At 41.9% G+C, this 27,460-nt stretch overlaps 1 protein-coding gene across 7 annotated transcripts in view; it reads left to right on the top strand.

Moving 5' to 3' along the window:
- The window catches only part of pacs2 (phosphofurin acidic cluster sorting protein 2), a 348,015-nt gene that overhangs the window by 181,777 nt on the left and 138,778 nt on the right, over nt 1-27,460 (top strand). For 6 of the 7 annotated variants that reach the window (XM_068039606.1, XM_068039604.1, XM_068039603.1 and 3 more), the window contains one exon: nt 26,046-26,135. In XM_068039606.1, coding sequence (XP_067895707.1) covers nt 26,046-26,135 — 90 coding nt within the window. Of the gene's footprint in view, nt 1-24,866; nt 24,991-26,045; nt 26,136-27,460 lie in introns of those variants that run through there. The other variant, XM_068039609.1, reaches the window with a different exon arrangement.

Raw genomic sequence — 27,460 nt, 5'->3', positions numbered from 1 at the left:
TATACCTATCAGGAAACATTTAACAGATTCGGGGCTGTTTTCCTGGGAAAAGAGAAGTCTGGGGGTGGGGGTTGACTTGATGGATGTTAAGATTATGAAACAGTTTGACAGTGTAGACGTGGGGCAGATGTTTCCGCATACAGGCTAGGCCAGAACGAGAGTTCATAAATATAATATTCACTAATCCTATAGGATTTTCAGAAGATATTTCTTTACCCAGATTAGAAGGTGGTTCACGCTACCTCAAGGCGTTGTCGAGGCAAATAGCATAGATGCATTTAAGGGGAAGCTAGGTAAACATATGCGGGAAAAGGGAACAGAATGATATGTTGACAGGGTTAGATGAAGAAGGATGGGAAATGTTCATGTAGAGTATAAACACGACATGGACCTGTTGGGCCGAAAGGCCTGTTTCTGTGCCATAGATACTATGAGAAAGAAATCTGGCCTGTATATTTTTTGAGGTGTTGATGAGGGTGGGGGAGGGCATTGAAGGAAGCAAGGCTACTCCTGAAATTTGTTTTAATACTGTGTTTCGTTTGTTTCTCCCTGCTTTGGCTGGACCACTTTTCAATTCATCTTCGTTTACCATTGCTTAGGAATACTGGCATACATCCCTACTTCCTAGAGTCATAGAGAGTCATTATGGCACAGAACGAGAGCCATCAAGTCCATGCCATCTCTCTGTCAGTCCCATTCCCCTGCTCTATTCCCGTAGCCCTGCAAGTTTATTTCTCTCAAGTGCCCATCCAGTTTCCTTTTGAAATCATTCATCGTCTCCGTTTCCACCACCCTCACTGGCAGCAAGTTCCAGGTCATTACCACTCGCTGCGTAAAAAGTTCTTCCTCTCATCCCCACCTGCATCTCTCGCCTAAAAACTTAAATCTGTATCCCTAGTCTTTGTACATAAGATAATGGGAACAGTTTTTCTTTGTCTACCTTATCTAACCATGTCAGAATCTTGTATACCTCTATCAAATCTCCCTTCAATCTCAAAAGGTGTAAGGATAAGCCCAGCAACCACAGGCCAGTCAGTTTAACTTTGGTGGTGGGGAAACGTCTAGAAAGAATAATTTGGGACAAAATTAATAGTTACATGGACAAATGCGAGTTAATTGAAGAAAGCCAGCATGGATTTCTTAAGGGAAAATCATGTTTAATTAACTTGCTGGAGTTTTTGGAGGAGGTAACAGAGAGAGAGGGTTGATGAGGGCAATGCAGTTGATGTGGTGTGCATGGACTTTCAAAAGACGTTTGATACAGTACCACACAACAGACTTGTGAGCAAAGTTATAGCTCATGGAATAAAAGGGACATTAGCAACATGGATACAGAATTGGCTAAGTGACAGGAAACAGAGTATTGCTTAATAGATGTTTTTCAGGCTGGAGGAAGGTTTGTAGTGGAGTTCCCCAGAGGTCAGTGTTGGAATCCTTGCTTTTCCTGATGTATATTAATGACCTAGACCTTGGTGTACAGGGCACAATTTCAAAATTTGCGGATGATACAAAACTTGGAAGCATTGTGAACTGTGAGGAGGATAGTGTAGAACTTCAAAAGGACATAGGTTGGTGGAATGGGTGGTTAGGTGGCAGATGAAGTTCAATGCAGAGAAATGTGAAGTGATTCATTTTGGTAGGAAGAACATGCAGAGACAATATAAAACAAAAGGTAAAATTCTAATGGGCGTGCAGGAGCAGAGGGATCTGGGTTTATATGTGCATAAGTCATTGAAGGTGGCAGGACGGATTGAGAGAACAGTCAATAAAACATACTGTATAATGGGCTTCATTAATGGGGGCATAGAGGAGAAGAGCAAGAAACTTATGTTGAACTTATATAAGGCACTAGTTTGGCCTCAGCTGGAGTATTGCGTCCAGTTTTGGGTGCCGCACTTTAGGAAAGACGTGAAGGCATTGGAGAGAGTACAGAAAAGATTCATGAGAATGGTTTCAGGGATGAGGAACTTCAGTTATGAAGATAGATGAGAGAAGTCAGGACTATTTTCCTTGGAGAAGAGAAGGCTGAGAGGTGATTGGATAGAGTTATTCAAAATCATGAGGGGTCTGGACAAAGTAGATGGGGAAAAACTGTTCCCACTCGTGAAAAGGATTGCAAGCGAGAGGACACAGATTTGGTAAGAGAAGCAAAAGTGACATGAGGAAGAAGATTTTCACGCGTTGAGTGGTTAAAGTCTGGAATGCGCTGCCTGAGAGTGTGGTGGAGGCAGATTCAATTGAAGCGTTCAAAAGGGAATTAGACTGTTATATGAAAAGGAAGAATGTGCAGCCTTACGGGGGAGTGACAGTGAGTACGTTCCTCTTTCGGAGAGCCGGTGCGGACACAATGGGCCTAATGGACTCCTTCTGCGTTGTAACAATTCTGTGATTCTGTGATTTCTTTGCTCCAAGGAGTACAACCCCAGCTTCTCCAACCTAAACCTGTAGCTAAAATTCCTCATCCCTGGAACCATTCTGGTAATCTCCTCAGCACCATCTCAAGGACCCTCACATCCTTCCTAAAGTGTGATGATCAGAACTGGAGGCGATGCTCTAGTTGTGGCTAACCAGAACTTTTTACAGGTTCAGCATAACTTCTGAGTTTTTGTACTCGGTCCCTCTATTTATGAAGTCCAAGATCCCATGTGCTTTGCTAACTACTCTCTCAATATGTCCTGCCACCTTCAAAGATCTATACATATGAATCCCCAGGCCCCTCTGTCCCTGTACACACTTCACACCTGTGCCATTTAGTCTGTATTGTCTCTCCCTATCCCTTCTGCCAAAATGCTTCAACTCACTCTGCTCTGTATTAAATTTTATCTGCCTTTTGTCTGCCCATTCTGCTAGCCTGTCTATGTTCTGTTGCAGCTGATTGGCATCATCTTCACTGCCACATATATGTGTGTGTGTGTGTGTGTGTGTATATATATATATATATATATATACATACACCATGGGGAACACCACTGTCTTACCATCCTCCAGTCTGAAAAACAACCATTTACCACAACTCATTGTTTTCTGTCCTTGAGCCAATTTTTTTTTATCCAAGCTGATACTGACCTTCCTATTCCATGAGCCTCAATTTTATTAACCAGCCTTTATGTGATATTTTGTTAAACATTTCCTTAAAGTCTATGTCGACAACATTCATTGCTTTCCCTTCATCAACGTTCTCTGTTACTTCATCAAAAAATTCAGGTAGATTAGTCAAGTACAATCTGCCTTTTTTTCCCTGATTATGGTTTCTGAAATCTTCCCCATCACTGGTGATAAACTGACCAGCCTGTAGTTACTAGGAAGGTCCTTATACCCTTTCTTGAACAAGGGTATCAAATTTGCCACTCTCCAATCATTTGCCACCTCCCCCGTATCTAGGAAAGATTGGAAGATTATGGCAAGCCCTTCCGCTATCTCCACTCCCACTTTCTTTAGAAACCTGCGAAGCAAGCCATCCAGAACAGGCTACTTATCCAATCTCAGTGTAGTCAGCCTTTTTAGTACATCCTTCCTATTAATGGGCTAATGGGAAGATTCTTGGTAGTGTAGATGAACAGAGAGATCTTGGTGTCCAGGTACATAAATCCCTGAAAGTTGCTACCCAGGTTAATAGGGCTGTTAAGAAGGCATATGGTGTGTTAGCTTTTATTAGTAGGGGGATCGAGTTTCGGAGCCACGAGGTCATGCTGCAGCTGTACAAAATTCTGGTGAGACCGCACCTGGAGTATTGCGTGCAGTTCTGGTCACCGCATTATAGGAAGGATGTGGAAGCTATGGAAAGGGTGCAGAGGAGATTTACTAGGATGTTGCCTGGTATGGAGGGAAGGTCTTACGAGGAAAGGCTGAGGGACTTGAGGTTGTTTTCGTTGGAGAGGAGGAGAGGTGACTTAATAGAGACATATAAGATAATCAGAGGGTTAGATAAGGTGGATAGTGAGAGTCTTTTTCCTCGGATGGTGATGGCAAACACGAGGGGACATAGCTTTAAGTTGAGGGGTGATAGATATAGGACAGATGTTAGAGGTAGTTTCTTTACTCAGAGAGTAGTAGGGGCGTGGAACGCCCTGCCTGCAACAGTAGTAGACTCGCCAACTTTAAGGGCATTTAAGTGGTCATTGGATAGACATATGGATGAAAATGGAATGGTGTAGGTCAGATGGTTTCACAGGTCGGCGCAACATCGAGGGCCGAAGGGCCTGTACTGCGCTGTAATGTTCTAATTCTAATTTTCACCCCATCCATTACCTCTACCATCTCAGCTTCTACCAATATTTTGTCAACATCATCTTCCTTAGTAAACAACAATACAAAGAACTGATTGAGTATTCTAGCCTTGCCCTGCACCTCTAAGCATATATCACTCTTTGTCCATAATAGGCCCCCTTACAACCTGCTTACTATTTATATGTTGGTAAAAGGTTTTTGGGTTCTCTTTTATGTTAATTGCCATTCTGTTTTCATATTCTCTCTTTGCCAGTCTTATTTTCCTTTTCACTTCCCCTCTCAACTTATTGCATTTGGCCTGGTTCTCACGTGAAAAATGCACCTAACATGCATCATACACCCTCTTTTTAAAAAATGTCTTCATATTCTCTATCTCTCTTGTCATCCAGGGAGCCCTGGCTTTGGTTCCCTTACCTTTCGCCCTTGTTGGAATGTACAAAGCCTGTACCTGAAGCAGAGAATCACAGAATTGTTATAGCACAGAAGAAGGCCATTTGGCCTGTCTTGTCTGCGCTGGCTCTCCGAAAGCGCAGTTTACCTAGTGCCACTCCCCGACCTTCTCACCGTGGCCCTGCATATTCTTCATTTTGTTATGGACAGGTGGTAAATGATAGGGATTTTTCACCTCTCAACTGACTGAAGACAGCGTTTTTATTACAAATGTGTTTTAACCCCTGAACATTTTAATAGTCAACATACAGATAATAGGTTTTCTTCTAGGTTTAAAGAAAGATAAATGTTTCTTACACAATACCCGAAAATATTCTGTCATACTTGGAAGGAAAAAATAAACAATGACCTGGAGGAATTAGGACAAAATGTCAACTGATAAACTGAACCACAAGAAAATGGACACATCTGTATCATAGACAAAATGGAGTAGAGGTTAGGTGACCCCTCCTGTACTGGAAATCAACACGCCTGTCTGCAAAGATGAAACTCATTAACTGCATCTGGATTAGCTCTGGGAAAAACCCATTGAAATTGAAAGGAGCCCTTTATATGTTAATGACGCCTATCTACAGGAATGGGACTAACAAAGGTTCTGTAAGACAGACCGACTCCACAGCCCAAGCCTAGATGAATGGGGTGTGAAGGCGCGCCATTGTAACAGAATGGTCCCCATTCAGACACCAAGATAGTGATGATTTCCATATCCTGGATCATTGTGTGGTCACACCAGGGACAGGGCCCTGTGTCACCTGACGGAGCCTCAAAAGTGATGGATCTTTGTTTTAAAAAGGTAGCCCTCTGGAGACAGAGGGGCAATCAAGAAAAGACCACTGAAAGCCAGTTCCAGGCAAAGGCTATAAGATTGGTCCAGCACAAGGAAGAAGCCCTGCTGCTGATACTATACTTCAACTTGCTGCAGCAGAGAACTTAAAAAGTGACCACCGCCTCTGGTCTCAAGTTTTAAAAACCAGAAATTTACAACACCTCAGCAAGTTTGACTACCAGCATCCGGGCCTGCGACTTTGAAAAGACTTTCCTCCCAAGAAGATTCAACAGATTTCTGTGAACCACAAATTCTTACATCACTTTGGACTTTAATTGCATTCTACCCTTTTTTTCTCTATCTGCCTATCTATCTATCCTTGTGCATGCATGTGTGTGTGTGAATGCATGAGTGGGTGAAGATTGCAAACAATTTGGCTTTTGCCGTTTAAATAAAAAATTAACTTTCTTTTTAAAACCTACAGAAAAAAACATGTTTGTCTGTTTATTTGACCCTAAAACACACAGGGACTAACACATCATTTTTCACAAAGCAGGTCAGTTGGGAGGTTGAAGTTACCCATACCACTTACCACCTGTCCATAATAATTCGCAACTTTACCCACTCTCACGTGCATAGAGAAATACAGATATACACACACAAATACACAAAAAAAGATAGTGATTAGAAGATAACATGCATTGACGTCTGATGATATTTAATGGAGTTCCCTGTAAACCGTGTATTCAGCTCCGGGGGTGAAGATTTAAAAGCGGTGCAGGGCTGTTGTTCCTTTTTCCTGTTTCACTGAAGGCAAAGGTTGGAAAGTTTCAGGACGCGAATGCATTGTTGCAGACTTCGTTTTGTTGTATCGCAGCCACAGTTCAATGTCGAAAACCCTGGTAAAATTTCTCAGGTAGGGAGTCTAAAAGCCACTTCCAGTCTCTGCCTACAGATAGTTTAAAGATGGTGTTCTAGGCAGATCCTCCTTTCGCTGGAGTGGACGGAATCTCCCTCTTGCTGGCTCTGGCTTTGTCTTAAGCTCTTTATCAGACCCCTGGCTTCTGTCATGTGACCATCGTTTCTCTTTACCATTGTCCTCATAAATGGTGTCTGATGGTGGGGCCATTGTTTGACAATGGTTTCTGGGTGTACTCATCTTCATCCCATTTTGATAAAGTGCAGTTTTTTTCACACCCATTCATTTGAGATTGAATTTGGAGATACCATGTCTGCGAATTGTTAACCCGATTTGTTGAAGAGAGGTAGCCATTAACACAGAAATAAAAGCAAAATACTGCAGATGCTGGAAATCTGAAAGAAAAAAAAGAAATGTTGGAAATACTCAGCAGGTCTGGCAGCATCTGTGGAGAGCGAAGCAGAGTTAATGTTTCAGGTCAATGATCCTTCATCAGAACTCTGATGGTGGTGGTTCAGATTAAGGGTCACTGATCTGAAAAGTTAACTCTACTTCGCTCTCCACAGATGCTGCCAGGCCTGCTGAGTATTTGCAGCATTTCTTGTTTTTATTAGAAGCCGTTAACACAGAATGACTATTTACATGTTAATGCCTTCTCCAAGGCTGGTCCAGACATGAAGATTGACTCAGGGTTCTTGTAGGTTCCATGAGTTTTGGCAGTACAGGATAAGGTCACCTGATTTTGACTCCATCTTGTTTTTCAGGAAAAGTGTCCATTTTGGGTTTGTTTCATAAGTTCATTATATAGTCCATAATTCCTCCTTGCGTGAGTGTGACACTTTTCGGATAACTATCTAGTTCACTGTTGAATGTCTTGATTGAACCTGCCTCCACCACACTCTCAGGCAGTGCATTCCAGATCCTAACCAGTTTTTCCTCATGTCGCTATTGCTTCTTTTACCAATTACCTTAAATTTGTCCTCTTGCTCTCGATCCCTCCACCAATAGGAATGTTTTTTCCCTATCTTCCCTGTCCAGACCCCTCATGATTTTGAATACCTCTATCAAATCTCCTGTCAGCGTTCTCCCTTCCTAGGAAAACAGTCCCAACTTCTCCAATCTATCCACATAACTGAAGTTCCTCATCCCGGGAACCATTCTCATGAACCTTTTCTGCACTCTCTCCAGTGCCTTAATATCTTTCCTAAAGTGTGGTGACCAGAACTGGACACAATACTCGAATTGAGGTCAAACCAGTGTTCTATACAAGTTTAACGTAACTTCCTTTCTGTTGTATTCTATGCCCCTATTAATGAAGCCTAGGAAGCTGTATGCTCTATTAATTGCTCTCTCAACCTGTCCTGACACCTTCAATGATTTATGCACATATACACTCAGGTCCCTCTGCTCCTGAACCCCCTTTAGAATTGCATTCTTCATTTTATATTGTCTCTTCACATTCTTCCTCCCAAAATGAATCACTTCACACTTCTCTGCATTAAATTTCAATTGCCACTTATCTGCTCATTCCACCAACCTGTCTATGTCCTTTTGAAGCTCTACACTATTATCCTTCTCACAGTTCACAATGTTTCCAAGTTTTGTATCATCTGAAAATTTTTAATTTGTGCCCTGTACACCAAGTTTTAGGTCATTAAAACGTATCAGGAGCAGCAAGGGTCCGAACACCGACTCTTGGAGAACTCCACTACAAACCTTTCTCTGGTCCAATAAACATCCATTATTGACTACCCTCTGTTTCCTGTCACTCATCCAATTTCATATCCATGTATTCGATGAGCTTTAACTTTGCTCCCAAGTCTGTTGTGTGGCACTTCATTAAATGCTGCTCCTTAAAGATCACCCATTGTTCCATTACAATTTTTCCATTACAATTTTTCCTGTTTATTTTCGGTTCCATTTTACCCTGACTAGATCCTCCTCTCGTCTCGTTGAAGATAGCCTCCTTCCAATATAGAAGTTCTACTTTAGGTTGATCCTTGCTCTTCTCCATTGCAAATTTAAACCTTATGATACAATGATCACACTTGCCCAAGTGTTCTTCCACAGACACTTGGTCCACTTGGCCGCCTCATTCACCAGCATCAGATTCAGCAATGCCTCCTTAGCTGGACCGAGAACATACTGGTGAAGGAAATTCTCCTGAACACATTTCAGAAATTCCTCCCCCTCCTTACCCTTTATTCTAACATTATCCAAATTGATATTTGGATAATTAATGTCCCCCACTATCACCACTCCATAGTTCTTGTACATTTCTGTGGTTTCCCTACAGATTTGCTCCACTATGTCCCTCTCACTATTTGGAGGCCTATTGAATACCCCCAGTAGCATGATCGTCCCCTTTTTGCTTCTCAACTGTAACCAAATGGATTCTGTCTTTGCCCTCAAGGACAGCCTCTCTTTCCAACACTACAATGTATTCCCTAACCAGTACCACACCCCACCTCCCTCTTCTCCTTCCCTATCTTTTCTGAACACTTTGCATCCTTGAATATTAAGCACCCAGTCCTCACCATTTTTAAGCCACATTTCCGTTATTGCCACTACATTGTATTCCACATGGCTATTTGTGCTTGTAGCTCACCTTATTCACCACACTTTCTGTATTTACATACATGCATTGTAATCCTGTGTTCATATTCTTCATAGTCCTTCTTAGTCTGCTTCCAGCTAATATAATACTACTTCCTTCTTTAGTACTATCCAACACACTAATTTCTTTTTGCGCCTTATTCCTCTTTTCTGCTTCTATACGCTGGTGCCCACCCCCCTGCCAATTTAGTTTAAACCTTCCCCAAGCACACTAGTGAACCTTCCCACGGGGATATTGGTCCCAGTCCTGTTGAGGTGCAACCTGTCCCTTTAAATTAAGTGCCTCCTGCCCCAGAACTGGTCCCAAATCCCAAGAATTTGAATTTGAAGCCCTCCCTCTTGCACCACGCCTTAAGCCATGCATTGATCCTCCCTATCTTCCTGTTTCTACTCTTGCTGGTGCGTGGCACTGGGAATAATCTAGAGTTACTACCTTCAAGCTCCTACTTTTTAACTTCCTTCCTAGCTCCTGAAAATCTGACCACAGGACCTCAATACCTGTTCTCTCTATGTTGTTGGTATCAATATGTACCACAACTTCTGGTTTCCTCCTGCAGGATATTCTGCACCCTCTCCCTGATGTCCTTTACCCTAGCACTAGGGAGGTAACACACCATGTGAGACTCATGATGACCGTTACAAAAATGCCTGTCTGTCCCCCTAACTATGCAATCTCCTGTAACAACTGCATTTCATTTGTTCAGAGATTTCCTCAGTTAGTTCTAGTAAACTACATGTATTGCACTGATAGGAGATGCAGACTGGCTGTGTATCTTTGTGCCTGTCTGTCTTATTTTCTTTCTCTCCTTGACTCTCTGCAGTTCTACCTTTCTTTGCTCCAGTACTGTCTTGTGTCTCTCTCAAATTTACATATGTATATTGTTTAAGTCTCTCTCATCCATCACCCTCATCCCTGTATCTCTGCTCATCATTCTCTGTCTCACTATGTGTATATGTGTGTCTGTGTTTCTGCCTCACTCTGTATATGTGTGCATGCCTATGTGTCTCTGCTGCACTCTTAAATATCAAATGAATATGACTGGTCAGATTACTGAAGCTCAAAGACCCTTCTGGAATCTGTAGGTCCCATTTTTCCATGCAGCAGATGGTGCAAAGAATGCCAAAAAAAACCCCTGAAAACTTGCACAAAATCTTTGTCACTTCTTCCTGCTCCTTTTCTCATCTTTGTGCTGTGTTGCTTTGTCTAACATTTTTGCTCTATTTCACACTAATCCATTCCTGCACAGATGTCTACTTGATAACCTATCCCTGAATCGGCCATTCCTTCTGTGGTGCCTGTGCCAGCTCTTTGAAAGAGCTAGTCAGTTAGTCTATTCTCCTGCTCTTTACCCATTACCTTGCAATAGTTTCCTTTTCAAGTATTTGTCCAATTCCCTTTCGAAAGTTACTACTGAATCTGCTTCCACACACTGTGTCGCAGCGCATCCCAGATCATAACAACTTTCTCCTCATCTCCCTTCTGGTTCTTTTGGCAGTTGTTAAATCTGTGCACTCTGGTTACCAACCCTGCTGTTAGTGGAAGGAGTATCTCTCTCTCTCTTATCAAAACACCTCTATTTAATCTCCTCATAACCCTCTCTGCTCTAAGGTGAATAATCCCTGCTTCTCTAGTCTCTCCACATAAAGAAGTCCCTCATCCCTGGTACTGTTCCAGTAAACAATGTTCTGCAAAATAATAAAGTACTTAAAAAAAAAAAATTTAACTTCTCAGCATGCAGAAAATGGCTAATTGATTCACCACAGCACTACACAGCTAGGCTGGTAGGTTACTCAACCTCTGTCCCTCTCTTCAACTCCTGTCCCATCCCAATTTTGGATCATCAATTGTTGGTGGGCATGCAGAAGGCTCACTGGAGGTGCATTTTACATATTGTAAAAGCACATCAGTGGGGACATCTGGAGGTCACATCCACAAGTTAAACACGGTAAATGCAGGGAGCTGGTCTTCTGTGTTTCTGCTGGTACAGGAACCGAGTCTCTGCACTGCAGAGCACAGCTAGCAAGCAACTTTAAAAGTGAAGCTATTTTCATATCATTTGAGACACCTGTGCCAGTGGCACTGGCTCCCGACCCCCAGCTGTCCATAACCCAAAAGTAAAGTCCTCGAGATTTCTCAAGTCCATGCTCGTTGAAACCCAATATAAAGCAGAGAAAGTGACCCACACAAGTTGCCTTTCCTGCGTGGGAGGGAACAAAGCTGGGCAACATCAGTGCACCTTAAACTCAAGCAGAAGGTTTTACATAGCATTTACAGGACAGAAACAGGCCTTTGGTCTATACTGAGCAAGGCGACTTCAAAGGATTGTTAAGAGTCAACAGTTTTGGTGTGGGTTGGAGTCACGTGGGTCAGACTGAGATAGGAGGGCAGGTTTCCTTCTCGAAAGGACATGAGTGACTCAGTTGGGTTTATACAACAATCTAACCGCTTCATGTCACTTTTACTGATACCAGTTTTTTACTTCTACATTTTTAACATTGCAGTACACTAATCCTTTGCAATGTCCCCTAGTGTTTCATAGAAGTGTTATTAGGTAAAATTTGTCAATGAACTACATAAAGAGCTATTATGGGAACCGGAGCTACGGATCAGTAGATGGGGTAGCTGATGAACAGGCAGATACCGAGTGCAGAGAGTCTGCGAGGAAGGTTAGACAGTTGACAGGGCAAAGTTGCAGCCAGTATGATGGGTTGAAGTGTGTCTATTTTAACGCAAGAAGTGTCAGGAATAAGGGTGATGAACTTAGAGCATGGATCAGTACTTGGAGCTACGATGTTGTGGCCATTACGGAGACTTAGATATCACAGGGGCAGGAATGGATGTTGGATGTTCCGGGGTTTAGATGTTTCAAAAGGAATAGGGAGGGAGGTAAAAGAGGTGGGGGAGTGGCATTGCTAATCAGGGATAGTATCACAGCTGCAGAAAGGGAGGTCGTCGAGGAGGGTTTGTCTACTGAGTCAGTATGGGTGGAAGTCAAACAGGAAAGGAGCAGTCACTTTATTGGGAGTTTTCTATAGACCCCCCAATAGCAACAGAGACACGGAGGAACAGATTGGGAGGCAGATTTTGGAAAGGTGCAGAAGTAACAGGGTTGTTGTCATGGGTGACTTCAACTTCCCTAATATTGATTGGAACCTCCTGAGTGCAAATAGTTTGGATGGAGCAGATTTTGTCAGGTGTGTCCAGGAAGGTTTCCTGACTCAATATGTAGATAGGCTGACTAGAGGGGAGTCTATATTGGATTTGGTGCTTGGCAACGAACCAGGCCAGGTGGCAGATCTCTCGGTGGGAGAGCATTTCGGTGATAGTGATCACAACTCCCTGACCTTTACTATAGTCATGGAGAGGGACAGGAGCAGACGGGATGGGAAAATATTTAATTGGGGGAAGGGGAATTACAATGCTATTAGGCAGGAACTGAGGAACATAAATTGGGAACAGATGTTCTCGGAAATGCACGACAGAAATGTGGAGGTTGTTTAGGGAGCACTTGCTGCGACTGCTGGATAGGTTTGTCCCGATGAGGCAAGGAAGGGATGGTAGGGTGAAGGAACCTTGGATGACAAGAGATGTGGAACAGCTAGTCAAGAGGAAGAAGGAAGCTGACTTAAGGTTGAGGAAGCAAGGATCAGACAGGGCTCTAGAGGGTTACAAGGTAGCCAGGAAGGAACTGAAGAATGGACTTAGGAGAGCTAGAAGGGGACATGAAAAAGTCTTGGGTAGGATTAAGGAAAATCCCAAGGCGTTCTACACTTATGTGAGGAACAAGAGGATGGCCAGAGTGAGGGTGGGGCCAATCAGGGATAGTGGAGGGAACTTGTGCCTGGAGTCGGAGGAGGTAGGGGAGGTCCTTAATGAATACTTTGCTTCAGTATTCACTAGTGAGAGGGACCTGGACGTTTGTGAGGACAGCGTGAAACAGGCTGATATGATCAAACAGGTTGATGTTAAGAAGGAGGATGTGCTGGAAATTTTGAAAGACATGAGGATAGATAAGTACCCGGGGCCAGACGGGATATACCCTAGGTTATTACGGGAAGCGAGGGAAGAGATTGCCACGCCTTTGGCGATGATCTTTGCGTCTTCACTGTCCACTGGAGTAGTACCAGATGATTGGAGGGTGGCAAATGTTATTCCCTTGTTCAAGAAAGGGAATAGGGATAACCCTGGGAATTATAGACCAGTCAGTCTTACGTCGGTGGTGGGCAAATTAATGGAGAGGATTCTGAGAGACAGGATTTATGATTATTTGGAAAAGCATAGTTTGATTAGAGATAGTCAGCATGGCTTTGTGAGGGGCAGGTCATGCCTCACAAGCCTTATTGAATTCTTTGAGGATGTGATAAAACACATTGATGAAGGAAGAGCAGTGGATGTGGTGTATATGGATTTTAGCAAGGCATTTGATAAGGTTCCCCATGGTAGGCTCATTCAGAAAGTAAGGAGGCATGGGATACAGGGAAATTTGGCTGTCTGGATACAAAATTGGCTGGCCCATAGAAGACAGAGGGTGGTAGTAGATTGAAAGTATTCAGCCTGGAGCTCGGTGACCAGTAGTGTTTCGCAGGGATCTGTTCTGGGACCTCTACTCTTTGTGATTTTTATAAATGACTTGGATGAGGAAGTGGAAGGCTGGGTTAGTAAGTTTGCCGATGACACAAAGGTTGCTGGAGTTGTGGATAGTGTGGAGGGCTGTTGTAGGTTGCAATGGGACATTGACAGGATGCAGAGCTGGGCTGAGAAGTGGCAGATGGAGTTCAACCTGGAAAAGTGTGAAGTGATTCATTTTGGAAGGTCGAATTTTAATGCAAAATACAGGCTTAAAGACAGGATTCTTGGCAGTGTGGAGGAACAGAAGGATCTTGGGGTCCACGTCCATAGATCCCTCAAGTTTGCCACCCAAGTTAATAGGGTTGTTAAGGTGTATGGGGTGTTGGCTTTCATTAACAGGGGGATTGAGTTTAAGAGCCGCGAGGTTATGCTGCAGCTCTATAAAGCCCTGGTTAGACCACACTTGGAATATTGTGTTCAGTTCTGGTCGCCTCATTATAGGAAGGATGTGGAAGCTTTAGAGAGGATGCAGAGGAGATTTACCAGGATGCTGCCTGGACTGGAGGGCATGTCTTATGAAGAAAGGTTGAGGGAGCTAGGGCTTTTCTCATTGGAGCGAAGAAGGATGAGAGGTGACTTGATAGAGGTGTACAAGATGATGAGAGGCATAGATAGAGTGGATAGCCAGAGACTTTTTCCCAGGGTGGAAAGGGCTATCACCAGGGGGCATAATTTTAAGGTGATTGGAGGAAGGTTTCGGGGAGATGTCAGAGGTAGGTTCTTTACACAGAGAGTGGTGGGTGCGTGGAATGCACTGCCAGTGGTGGTAGTAGAAGCAGATACATTAGGGACTTTTAAGCGACTCTTGGATAGGTACATGGATGATAGTAGAATGAAGGGTATGTAGGTAGTTTGATCTTAGAGTAGGTTAAAGGGTCGGCACAACATCGTGGGCTGAAGGGCCGGTACTGTGCTGTACTGTTCTATGTTCTATAACAGGTGACCAAAAGCTTAGTCAAAGATGGGGTTTACAGAGTGTCCTAAATGCGGAGAGAGGTTTAGGGAGTGAATTCCAGAGCTTAGGGCCTAGGCAGCTGAAGGGACAGCTGTCAATGGTGGAGAGATTAAAATTGGGGATGCACAAGACATTAGAATAACATACTCAAATAGGGAGCATTGGAAGTCTTCCGCCTTGCTATGTATTGCAAGTGTATTCTGCTTTTGATAAAACATTTCCAGCAATTTTCCTCCACCTTGATTTGAAAGCTGATTTTTGACAGCAAAGAATAATGTGGTTCACAATTATGCAGAGCTCTTTTGATGTCACTGATTTTGCAAGGGACAATCAAGTGTCTCTCCCGCTCCATTTGGGCCTTACAGTGTTTGATGTAAATGTAATCACATCTTAATATCATTATGCTTCAGCTCCTGCTCCCAGATCCTGCTGTGGTGACTGCTAGCTAATGAACTCTCGGAACCAAGCTTGGATTCCACCATCAATTTTTAAGTCTGATAATGAGGTATTAGTAACCAGACATTCAGGAGCACATTCAGTTTTGTGAAGGATAGAAAGTGTGGTAACTGAACTGGGCTATGAGCTGCAACACCCCAAAAAACTGTAAATGAAATGTATTTCAAACATATCTAATACGGAAGTTTCAACATAAATCACAGAAAGTTAGCATGCAAGTACAGCAAGTAATTAGGAATGTGAATGGAATGTTGTAAAGGGGATGGAGTGTAAAAGTAGGGAAGTCTTGCTACAACCGTACAGGGCACTGGTGAGACCACACCTAGAATTCTGCGTTCAGTTTTGATCTACTTACTTAAAGAGATATATACTTGCATTGGATACAGCTCAGACAAGATTCACTAGATTGATTCCTGGGATGGAGGAGTTGTCTTATTCAAGTTAATTCAATTCAATTTCAGTTTCTTGTCCATACGGGTATTCATTTCAGGTACATTGCTTATTCATTAAAATTACGCATGAAAAATAAAAAGGAAGAAAATTACTCTATCACAAAAAGTCAAACTTGATTAAAATTTATGTTAAAAACTAATTCCAGTACATTAAAATAATCAATCAATCGATCAGTGAGTCCCATCATGAGTGCATATTTTCACGAAAACATGCTAGGTCGAATGCTGATTTTTTTTTTTAATCCTCTGGCTAGAAACCTGAATATTAAACTGGTAGTGATGAACCACTCAAACTTTGCAAGCTTTGAACTCTGCCTTCTGACCATGAGCACCAAGGCATATCCCCTGCAGACTGTAGTGTTCAGTGGTTTAATTGATCAGTGTTTGATTGTGTTAGTCTGTTTACCAATTGATGCTCAGTGTGCTTAATTACTTAAGCCTGAGGGGGGAGCTACTGAGAGTATAAAACTTTCCAGAAAGAACAGACAGAAACCCCCTCATGAAGGAAACCAACCGCATTGCTGCCTCCCAGAGAACCACCGAACCAGCGTCCACGTCTTCAAACCGGAAGCCTCAGGACCACCAAAGAAAGTCTCGCGCAGCTACCAAATTCAGCCTAAAGCCAGCTGAGACACCAATCTCCACAGACTATATATTGCTTTTATTTCTCTGGACTCTAATTCAATAAATCTATCCTTCTGTAACCTATTTGTGTGTGAATGTGAAAGTTGGAACATATTTTATTTTTACTTAGATCGGTTTAAATACAATAAAGTTAACCTCTTTTTGTTAAACTCAAGAAAAACTGTCTGGTTCTTTTATGATCATCCGCGTAAACAGTTAAACATTCATTAAATTGGCAAGTATATCCACTTCAAAAAGAAATAAACCTGCTGTGGTCAAACAAGGAGAGGGAAAAGAGGGGAGCCCTTCGACCCCACCTCACCTGATCGTAACAGTATCCTCATCCATTCATCAGGCTCCTGTTAGTTCTTGTAGAGAAAGGCACGAACGAGTTCAAGTACCTATTTGTCTAAGGGATTGTAGTCTTTTCCCTGAACTGATCCAACAGTAAGACTGAGACAACTGTTCATAACACTCTTTACTTCTGTCAAAATTCTTCGAGACCAGATTTAGTCAAGAAAGGTCTGCTCATCAAATACCTTTCCTACCTGATTCAACAATCTCTGTATTCTTAAAGAATCTCCATTCCTAAGACAACATTATCAGGAGAGACATCCAAAAGGATAAGACTCTCAACTACAGTCGTATTGAAGAGTTTCATAATTGTGGGATCTATTCGAAAGGATTTTAACTTTAATAGAATCGTGTATGCCCCTTAGGCATCACACCACTTCACTGTTCCTCCCCCAATTTAACTTATCTACTTTAATATCTAAATACTTATAGGTGGTGGCAATTTCAGTATCCACATCATGAATCATTATGGGCACAATATCATTAGGCTGGCTTTTTCCTAAAGTCTTTAACTAGTTCTTTCATCTTTTTTTCATTCAATTTAAGAGAATTGTCATTGCACCATTTTATGAACCTCTCCACTGAGTCTCTATAGTTTATTATTTCTGATGAGGCCCACAAGTACCGTATCATCAGCATACTTCAGAATCATTATATCGTCGTGTTCTGATTGACAATCATTTGTGTAGAGGGTAAAAAGCATGAGTGAGAGTACACAGCCCTGAGGAGATCTAGTATTCATTAACATGGGTTCTGAGTAAATCCCAGCGACTAACACCTGTTGGATCCTGTTGTGAAGAAAATCACTCATCCAAAGTAGGAGAGTAGGATTACCATCAAGATTTTTCAGTTTCTTAATAAGCTTGAATGGTTGCATAGTATTAAAAGCTGAAGAGAAATCAACAAAGGTGTCACGAGCATAGTTGCCTAATTTATCCATGTGCTGTTGGATCAAGTGGACCAAGGTCAGAATGGCATCATCCACTGACTTGTGAGGTTGATAAGCAAACTGAAACTGATGTCTATGTAGAACAAGAGGATCTAAAAGATGCTTTGACACAATGTGCTCGAAACACTTCATGGCTATTGACATAAGAGCAATCATTCAGCTCAATAGGCCTCAAATTCTTAGCAACCTGAACGATGATGGCTGATTTCCAACAACAAAGAACAGTATGCGTATCAAACAATTTCTGAAAGACCAGAGAAAAGGAACTGCCGACTGATGAGCACATTCCTTAAGAATGTTTCCACTGATCTCATCTGGGCCATGCTTTCTGTGGATTCACATGCTTGAATTGCTTCTCTACCTCCCATTTGATAATGGTAACACGAGGTCCTTCTGATTCACCAAGTGAAGCCGATTGCCAAATCACATGTTTCTCAAATTCATCATTTTCAAACTGGTTAAAAAATCCATTCAATTCATTCACAACTTCACGAGGATTGTCTGCAGACAGAAAGGGGTCATTTCTCTTCATCGATAGGAAGCCTGTCATTTTACGTATACACTTACATGCATCTCTGGGATTATTTGTCCTAAAACAATTATGTAGCTTGTCTCCATATGCATTTTTTGCATTCTGAATTTCCTTTCTTACTTTGATATTGATCAAGTTTGTCTTGGTTCCCAACACTAAATACAAATTGTCTTTCCTTCATTATTACTTTTAAATCCTTTGTAATCCAAGGTTTCTCATTTGGCTAGATATTAATCGTTTTAGTTAGATAATGAAGCTGTTCACAAAAGATAATCATAATATCTGTGGTCCTATCTGTGTCATCGTCTTCCTTAAAAATATCCCAATTCATATTGTCAAAGCAAATTTGCAGATCTTGAATGGCCACATTATCCCAAACTTTAAACACTTTCCTGACAGGTTTTACAGTTTTCAGTTTTTGTCAATATTTAGGGAGGAGGTGGACAACATTATAATTTGAAACTCCAATGCCTGGTCAAATCAGAGACTGACAGGAGTAAAAACATTCATCCAGGATATTGTCCCCACCAGTTTGTGTGTGGGGTGGAGGGGGAGTGGGGTGGGGGGTGAGAGTGGGTGGCGATCTATGGCCCACTGGGGTCCCCTGCCAGCAAAACTTCAACCTCTGTGGATCCCTCTCCTCGTTGGGACTGCCCCTGGCGATCCTGCCTCACTTATCTGAAGTCTGGCTCTCCAGCGCTGAGCCTGGGTCCAAGGCCTCTGCAGTACCAGCAGTGTCCACTGCTCCCTGCCTTTTCAGCTGGGCACTGGGAGCCCGGCCACCTCCACAAGATCCTGGCCATTATCTTCCCTCCTATTCTGCTTGCCCAGTATCTCATCCAAATACCTAGTGTCTGCAGGTGAGCTTTGCTATCACCAGTCTTTGACTACACAGAGCATCACAACTGAGCCTGGCCTGCTCTTGCTGAATGTACACACACATACACAGGATCTTATTAATCAATACTGAGAATCTATAAGTCCAGAGGTCAATTGCAACAATCCTACCACTACCCTGGCTGAAATCAGATGACTGAGCACCAACTTGCTCAACCATCAGGGGCCATCCCTCATCCTGAGATAGAATTTCATGGCCATTGACTGGCCTCAGTGTTCAACCAGTGGTAATTTATCACCTGGGAGAGTCTGGACAGTGAATGTCAGCTGGTTACTCGACTGTGGGGAGGGGGCCAGGTGGGTGGTGTGGTGATTTCACAGCTGACACTGATCCTTTTCTCATCTTGCATATCTACAAGTGCACTTTCCAGAAGGGTTCTCTGGACAGAGATCAGAAGCAGGAACCTTGGAAGATTTAGTTATTTTAACTTTTGCTCCCTCTTCCCCACCCCCCTCTTATCCTCCCAGTCTTGCTAGACTTTCCAGTCACCGAATACAGCGGAGTAAATCACAGAAGAACCAGACGCTAGCAAATTGGGGAAGGGCTGGTTGACACAATCACATCAAACGTAGATGATTCTTTTATGTCCCCTTGAAAGGGCTTATGGGGACTTGGTTTAACATCTCATTTGAAAGATGACCTCTGACAGTGCAACACTCCTTCAGTACTGACACTAGGAGTGTCGCCCTAGATTATTTGCTCAAAGTGTGTCGAGTGAGGCTTGAACCCATGGCCATATAACTCGAGAGGTATGAGTATTACCACTGAGTCAGGGCTGACACTAGACCAGATCGGACTGATATATCAAGTGAGTTGTGAAAGGCAGTCTCGGCAAAAAAGTCTTGTGGAACTTAGTGAATTTTTTCATACTTGCTGTTTTGCTCACAGGGCCTACCTTTTTGCTTTTGCAATCTTGCTGATCACTGTCCAGTTCACACTTTCTTTTACACTTACTGTTTCCCTTCCTTTTTACACTTATTGTTGATCTGTCCTCTCTTTTACATTCACTGTTATGATTGTTCTTTTTTCACTTGCAGTTCTGAGTATTCTCTTTCATGCTCACTTATAAGCCTTTTTTTGAATTCACTGTTGTACTGGCTCTCTTTCACAGTCACTATTGCAATTCTTCTCTTTAATATCATTGCATAAGAACATAAGGAACAGGAGTAAGTCATTCAGCCCCTTGGCCATTTCAGCCAATCAATTTGGCCAGGGTTGATCCGCACCTCAGCTCCATTTGTAATGCATTGCATTTCTGTTAGGATAGTGAATGTGGTAAGGTGAGACTCTTGAGAATCACAACGCAGAGATTCAATGGCCTTTTAATTTACAACAGTAGACACTGCTGACTACAGCTTCAATGGTAGGCATGTAAAATAAACAAGACTGCAGTACTACCTTTGGAGTTTTAACCCACCTATTTGGAGCTCACGAGGACAGATTGGACCAGCAATGTGTTAGCAGGGTGTGGGTAATGCTAGTACAGCTGCATCTCTTGCTCACCCTTAAACTCCTTAAGATAATTGTGGGGCGCCTTTTTGAACTCTTGCAGGCCTTGGGAGATGTTAAGTAGGGATTCCAAGGATTTTCACAGTGAATGAAAAAGGAATAGGGGTAAATGTCCAAGTTAGAATGATCTGTGACGTGGAGTTGAAGATTTTCCCAAAATGTAGCTGCTCCTGCCCTCCTCAGTGGTAGAGGTTGCAGCGGAAAGTGCTGTTCAAGTAAGCAGTGCACCTAGAAGATTGTACATATTGGAGCCACAATGCACCAGAGATGGTGAATATTTTGTCCATTGGCAGGAGCATTAATTAAGAGAGCTACTGCTGTGTTCTTGTGTTGATGTCAAACTTCTTGAGTATTATCACAGTTGCACCCATCCAAATGAGTGGTGACTATTCCTGCACATTCTTGATTTTAACTTTATAGATGGGTGGAGAGGCTTTAATGGGTCAGGAGGTGAGCCACTCATTGTTCAGTCCCCAATCTGTGCCCTGCTCTTGTGGCCATGTTGTTGATATGCCTGGACTACTTAAGCTTCTAGTAGGTAGTGACTCCCAGAAAGTTAATAGAGGGGAACTCGGTGAAGGCCAGATGGGTGGGCCGTTTCCTGTTGGAGATGATCTTTGCAGAGCATGAAGGCACTTGAAGCTGGACAGTCTAGGACCTGCTGCAAGAGGAGTCGTAAGTGGAGCTGAATACTGTGGAATCATCTGCAAACAGTTCCACCCCTGAACTTCCGATGGAAGGATGATCATTGCTCTTCATTCCTTCCCCGCCCATTTGTGAAAGTACAGAAATGAAGTCAGAAAATACTATTTATAAACATGATGCCATTCCAGTGCTATTGAATTTGCCCTACAGGGAAACTCGCATAATGTTGCACGACTGCTTCAAGAAGTGTCCCTGCACTCCAAATAGGCAATTGACTTATTCTCCGAAGTCGAGGGTACTGTGGAAACCAGAGCAGTTACATCCTTATTGCATCTGACTGCCGAGGTGGGTGGTGCATTTGACAAAGTTGATCTTTACTGTAGCACCTCACTGGAGTATACACGTACTGTGGTTTAATTCTAACATTCTGTTGATTTGTAGCTCTTACTCTGCTGAATATCTGAGGCTCTCTATGATGAGCTCTGTACGTGTTGTGATCTGTGCTTTAAGGAGTCCATTTGACAGAATTTAATATAGATACGATGGTGTTTATTGTACTAGACTAGCAACCCAGAGGTATGAATTTATATCCCATCATAGCAACCCCTGATGTTGAATGCAATAAATCTGGTAACATGTGCACTGGAATTGAGGGGAAATTGAATTTTTCTTGTAAGAAGCCAACTGATTCACTAATCATTTTAAGGTAAGGGAATGTACCAGGTCTGGTCTACTGAGGGAGTGTTGCACTGTCTGAGATGCCTCCATTCGGATGAGATGTTAAACTGAGGCACCGTCAGCCCTTTAAGGTGGGCATCAAAAGATCCCATGGCACTATTAATGAAGCATAGGGGAGTTCCTTCTGGTGGCTGGCTAATATTTATACCTTGACTGACACTAAAAGCAGATTATTCGCATTTATTTCATTGCTGCCCGAGGGAACTTGCTGTATCCAAATTGGCTGCCATGCTTTTTACATTACAACAGTGACTATACTTTGAAGGTATTTAATTGACAGTAAAGCTCTTCAGTTTGCTCTAAGATTGTGACAGGCACAATATAAAGGCAGGTTTGTTCTTTTCTTTCTTTTGCACATGGCTCCAGTTCCACACAACACAGTGGACTCTTGGTGATCTCTGAAGGGGTTTAGAAAGCTGTTTCATTGTAAAAACAGCAATAAGGCAGCCCAACACCACAATCAGAGTAAAGCCTGGCTATCTGACCTGTGCCCAACCAAACCCGACTACATGTGTTGGGTTCAGGTTGGGTCGGGTCAGTATTCTGTGTCCAGCATTCGGGTTTGGGTCGCGTTGGGCTGGACTGTACTGTTTTGTTTTGTATTGTTTTCGTTTTAATCTACATTTAATCTAATATTTGTTATTTTCAGGTTGGGTCGGGCATTTGAAAAAATTATGGGACTCAGGCCCGGTTCGGGTTGGCTGTTGTCGGGTCAGGCCCGTGTTGGGTTTTAATTTTATACCCAAGCCAGGCTTTAATTCAGAGGGCAACTGAGACGGGAAATAAATGTGGCCTTTTCAGAGGCGCTGACGTCAAAGATTGAATTTTAAAAAAAATTACCTTTCTGGAAACACTGCTAAAGAATACTGCTGTGCCCAGCAATATTCCATCATCTGCTAGCTTTGTATTTCATCGTTAATTTTAATTCAGCCGAAATTGTTATTTCTTGGAAACAGTAAAATGCAGAGGTAAATTATTACTGTGTTACTCAGAAGGTAATATGGTTTACACAATGAACCCTGAGGGGTTTCTTTGCTTGTGGGGATGTGTATGGGGTATTTGTAAGTGGGGTGGGGGTAAACTGATTTTATTTTGGGAATTCATGAATAACAGCCATGGATTGTTATGAAGGTCCTCTCCAAAAGTTATGTCTTAATTATGACATTTTATAAACAACCAATAATTTTATCTATATATCTAAGTAAACGGTTTGTGTCTGTAAAACAAATGTAGAGATGTCTGATTACAAAAACAAAAAGTTACCCATTGCTCCATCCTAACCATGTGACATTACCTTCTCACAAGGTCATTACAGACCTATTCAATTTTAATATTCAGTTGTTCACAAGCGTGCAAGGTAACCTTGTTGGAATGCCCTTTATTCCACTTTCTATCATCTATTTTTTTTTCACTCCCAATCTTCTCCCCTTTCTTCTCTAAATCTCCCACCCTTGACCTCCATCGCTCTCCCATTTTACTTCTGCCTACCTGTTCTCACTCCCAAGGCCCTGAATGCAATCCTTGGTTTCCTTTCTGCCTCATCTCAGGATACCTTTTGCAAAGCCCTGCCTAAGCTTTTGACCTTACTCTAATGTATTTTCTTCACCTCTAGTTTGTGATCTCCAGCCCCTACTCCACTTTTTTGAAATTATGGTTTCTTTACCACAATGCTACACGCTTCCTCCCACGTAATCACAGAACTGCTCCCTCCCCTCCATAGCAAATGAAAACAGAAGCAGCACACACTTAATGAACCAAATAGCCTGTCTCGATGTTGTAATGGATAGGGAGATAGTGGAAGCTGTTCATATTGATTAATTTATGTACAAGTTAGATAAATTTCTTAGAGAAATTAACATTTTGGGATACAGTATATGTGTAATTGGGTATGTGGTAAGTGTACCAGGCTTGGGAGAAATAGGTAACTTTGGACATATGGTTCCCAAAGCTTTTCTCCACTAGGCTTTCCTTACCTAATGTCTAGGTTTCTTATAGACTAATTGATAGAAATTGCTATGATTGATTTAGACAATAACTCTTATCATTATATCTGGAGACTACTAGAATGGTCGAAGCCAAATTAGATGGACCTTGGTCTTTTTTAATGCTTAACAATCTCTATGTAACATTACATGTTCTGAAAACCATGGGGGAAAACATAGCTCGCATAAACTAATATTTAAAAACTGAATTAAAAAAAAATTCTCCAATTATGATGAAATCAGGAAAACTAAAAAACCCAGCAAGTTGGGCATCAGTCTCCTCCCTACAGCTCTTTTATCTGCACATTACAGCAGCTCCTGGATACCCTTGTGTTGCCTGCCATTTAGCTGCGTGTCTCACCTTGCAAATAAATAATGCGAGATTAAATTGGTAAAGCAATGTGTATGAAGCACTCAGAGGGAAGAGAAAAAGGTGCAGAGAAAGACAGATTTACAGATACTGGGAAAGACACCATCTGGTCAAATAGTGAGATGAAAATGACAAAGTGCCTGAGAGGCACAGAGTGGGAGATGAAACAAGACAACAGCAAAAGGGAGACATTTTTTTGTCTGTAAGCAGCACCACGAGTATTTTATTTGTACATTATGGATACAACCTCATTACTATAAATGTTACTGCTTTAATCTTTGTCTGATGGTTTTGTAACTATCAGCAGAAGCAGGTGAGGTATGTAGATTTATTTATTGACCAGTGGATCTTCCATGAATGTAGTTTTATAGCATAGACCTGCTAAACCCCAACAACAGTCATCTGTCTAACTTTCAGTAGAGCCTGCATAGCTGGCCCATGTTGCTAACTTTTTAACCAGTCATTGCTGCTAATCCAGAATTGGGCCCCGTGCCCTCCAAAGATATGCCATCAGAGTGCAGGAAACAAATCTGATAAAAGGTTTAGACAGAAACCCAGAAGAGTCGGAGTCAGGAATTTCCACTTCAGCTCCTGGTGAATATCCAAAGTGCATATTGGGAAATTCCACACTGCCCGTCTGTGATTTACAAGTATTAAAATTAATGATTAAAGAATCACTAAATGATGCAGTTGTAGATTTTTTTTTAATGTACACTCCTGGCTTGGCCTAGGAGTTCTAGAGCAGCAAATATCTATCAAGAAGTAGGCATAGGATGCATAGAGGTTGGGGACTTCAGAGGGATAGCACCAGTAGAAAGAAGGCTCTCTGAAATATAGAATGATGGGGAGGGTACGGTGCAGCCTATTGAGATCAAGCTGTTCTAGAGGCTGCCAGTGATCAATGACTACTGAGGACAGGTTAATGATTGTTCATACTTTTGCTAATTAAAGTGTTGCATAAAAAAATATGCTCTGCCAAAGGTTGCTAATTCTCTTGATTTTGTTGTTGACTTCTTTCTGCCTGTACTATGTGTTTGAAAGCATTGTGTAAGAAAATAATTGCAGTCTGAACTAGTTAAACTTAACGGTTTGCTTATACTATATATATGAATGTTATAACCAGTAAGACATGCTACTATATACAAGTTTGTTATACCAAGCAAGATGATAAATAATGTGTATGGTGTATAAATATAGGGTGGTAGTATACTGTATTTACAATGCACAGAAGTCTTGCGCAAAGTGAGACAATGCATTATTTATTATAAACAGGAGTGTTTTACCCAGTGGCATAGTGTGTTACAGTATACAGAATGTAACTAGTAACACATGCTGTATCATTATACAAAGGAGATTTTACACCGTATCACACTCTGTTACTACATACAGGAAGATTATTCCTGCAACTAGAAATTGGGAGCATGTTCAGGTTCTAAGGCTTGACTGACATGAACTTCATTCTTGCAGTTTAATGCCATCCAAACCACCTGTATTTCTGTGTGCCTCTTGTTTTGGATCCCTGCTCCAACCGGCTCCTCTCACTCCCGATTCCTCCTCTGTCGAACTTCGCTTGCTGCCAATATCCACCTCTCTTACTGCCTCCCTATCCTGGATGACCAGATGCCAGACTCTCTCCTGAAGGATGGAGTGATGGTGAAATCTGCCCAGGCAGCACTCCTGCACTTTCTAGTGACGGTCTCAATAATGGATTTGTCTACCTTCCTGGCAATCCCATCCTAGAGGACAGCCAGGCCACATCCTTAGGATTTGCTGTTGAAGTACAACAATGTAAAATTAAAAACATGCAATGGCAAAAAGATTTTGTGTTTAAAAAATACCAAGTTAGAGAAAAGGGGAAATACATTTATTAACAAATGCAATAATAAATTGGTTTCTTTAAGGAATTACCCGCATTTCATACCTTTTGAAAGTGTTTTATTGCATTGCTAATTTTAATATAATCTTTAACACAGGGCTCGAAACGAATCCTACGATCTCATGAGATTATACTGCCGCCTAGTGGTCTAGTGGAGACTGACCTCGCACTAACCTTTTCACTTCAGGTACCCCCCCAATTCATTTGTTTTTGGCATTTTTCGTTGTGGAGCAATTTCTTGGGAATATTTCTGAAATGTTTCAACTTTAAAATGCTTCTTCTTGATGATAATTACCTTTCCATTTACCTGTGGATTGCACCGAGTGAGGAAGGCCATCCATCTTGGCCGATCCACCCAGAAATGCCTTGTCTTTGCCTGCATGGAAAAATCTGTTGTATATTATGTAATGAACTCAAAAAAAAAAGTGAAAATATACTTACTTGCATGTTTGTATGGCATGCCTTAAGTTTATGGGAATAATGGTTCCTCCAAAATAATACAAGAGACGCTGATATGCTTATATAGATATATATTTTATACATATATAATATATTTATATATATATATAGAGAGAGAGAGAGAGAGAGGTATAGAGAACAAAAACAGGGAAGTTATGGTAAATCTTTATAAATCACCAGTTAGGCCTCAGCTAGAGTATCATTTCCAATTCTGGGGCACCACACTTCAGGCGAGTATATCCTTCCTTAAACACGGGGATCAAAACTGTACGCAGTACTCCAGGTGTGACCACACCAACACCCTGTACAGTTGTAACAAGACTTCCCCATTTTTAAACTCCAACCCCCTAGCAATAAAGGCCAAAGTTCCATTTGCCTTCCCAATTACTTGCTGCACCTGCATGTTAACTTTTTATGTTTCATGTAGAAGAACACTGAGATCCCTCTGTACGGCAGCATTTTGTAGTCTTCATCTAAATAATCTACCTTTTTTATTGGATGACCTCACATTTTCCCACATTGAACTCCATCTGCCAAGTTTTTGCCCACTCACTTAACCTATCTATATCCCTTTGCAGATTCTTTGTGTCCTCATCACAACATGCCTTCCCACCTATTTTTGTATCGTCAACAAATTTGGATACTCTGCACTCTGTCCCTTCTTCCAAGTCATTAATATAGATAGTAAATGGTTGAGGCCCCCTAGAACCGATCCTTGTGGCACCCCATCAGTTACAGCTTTCCAACCTGAAAAAGACCCATTGATTCCAACTCTCTGCCTTCTGTGTGTTAGCCAATCCTCAATCCATGCCAACACATTACCCCCAATACCCTGAGCTCTTATTTTGTGCAGTAACCTTTTATGTGGCACCTTATCAAATGCCTTCTGAAAATCCAAATACACTACATCTACTGATTTCCCTTTCATAAAACCATGTTGACTCTGTTTGATTGCATTATGTTTTTCTAAATGTCCTGCTAGTTCTTCCTTAATAATGGACTCTAGCATTTTCCCAATGACTGATGTTAAGCTAACTGGTCTATAATTCCTGC

The sequence above is a fragment of the Heterodontus francisci genome, chromosome 9, assembly GCF_036365525.1.
Source record: "Heterodontus francisci isolate sHetFra1 chromosome 9, sHetFra1.hap1, whole genome shotgun sequence".
Classification (NCBI taxonomy): Eukaryota; Metazoa; Chordata; class Chondrichthyes; order Heterodontiformes; family Heterodontidae; genus Heterodontus; species Heterodontus francisci.
Note: the sequence above shows the minus strand (reverse complement) of the source record. Positions and strands in the feature narration are given on the sequence as shown.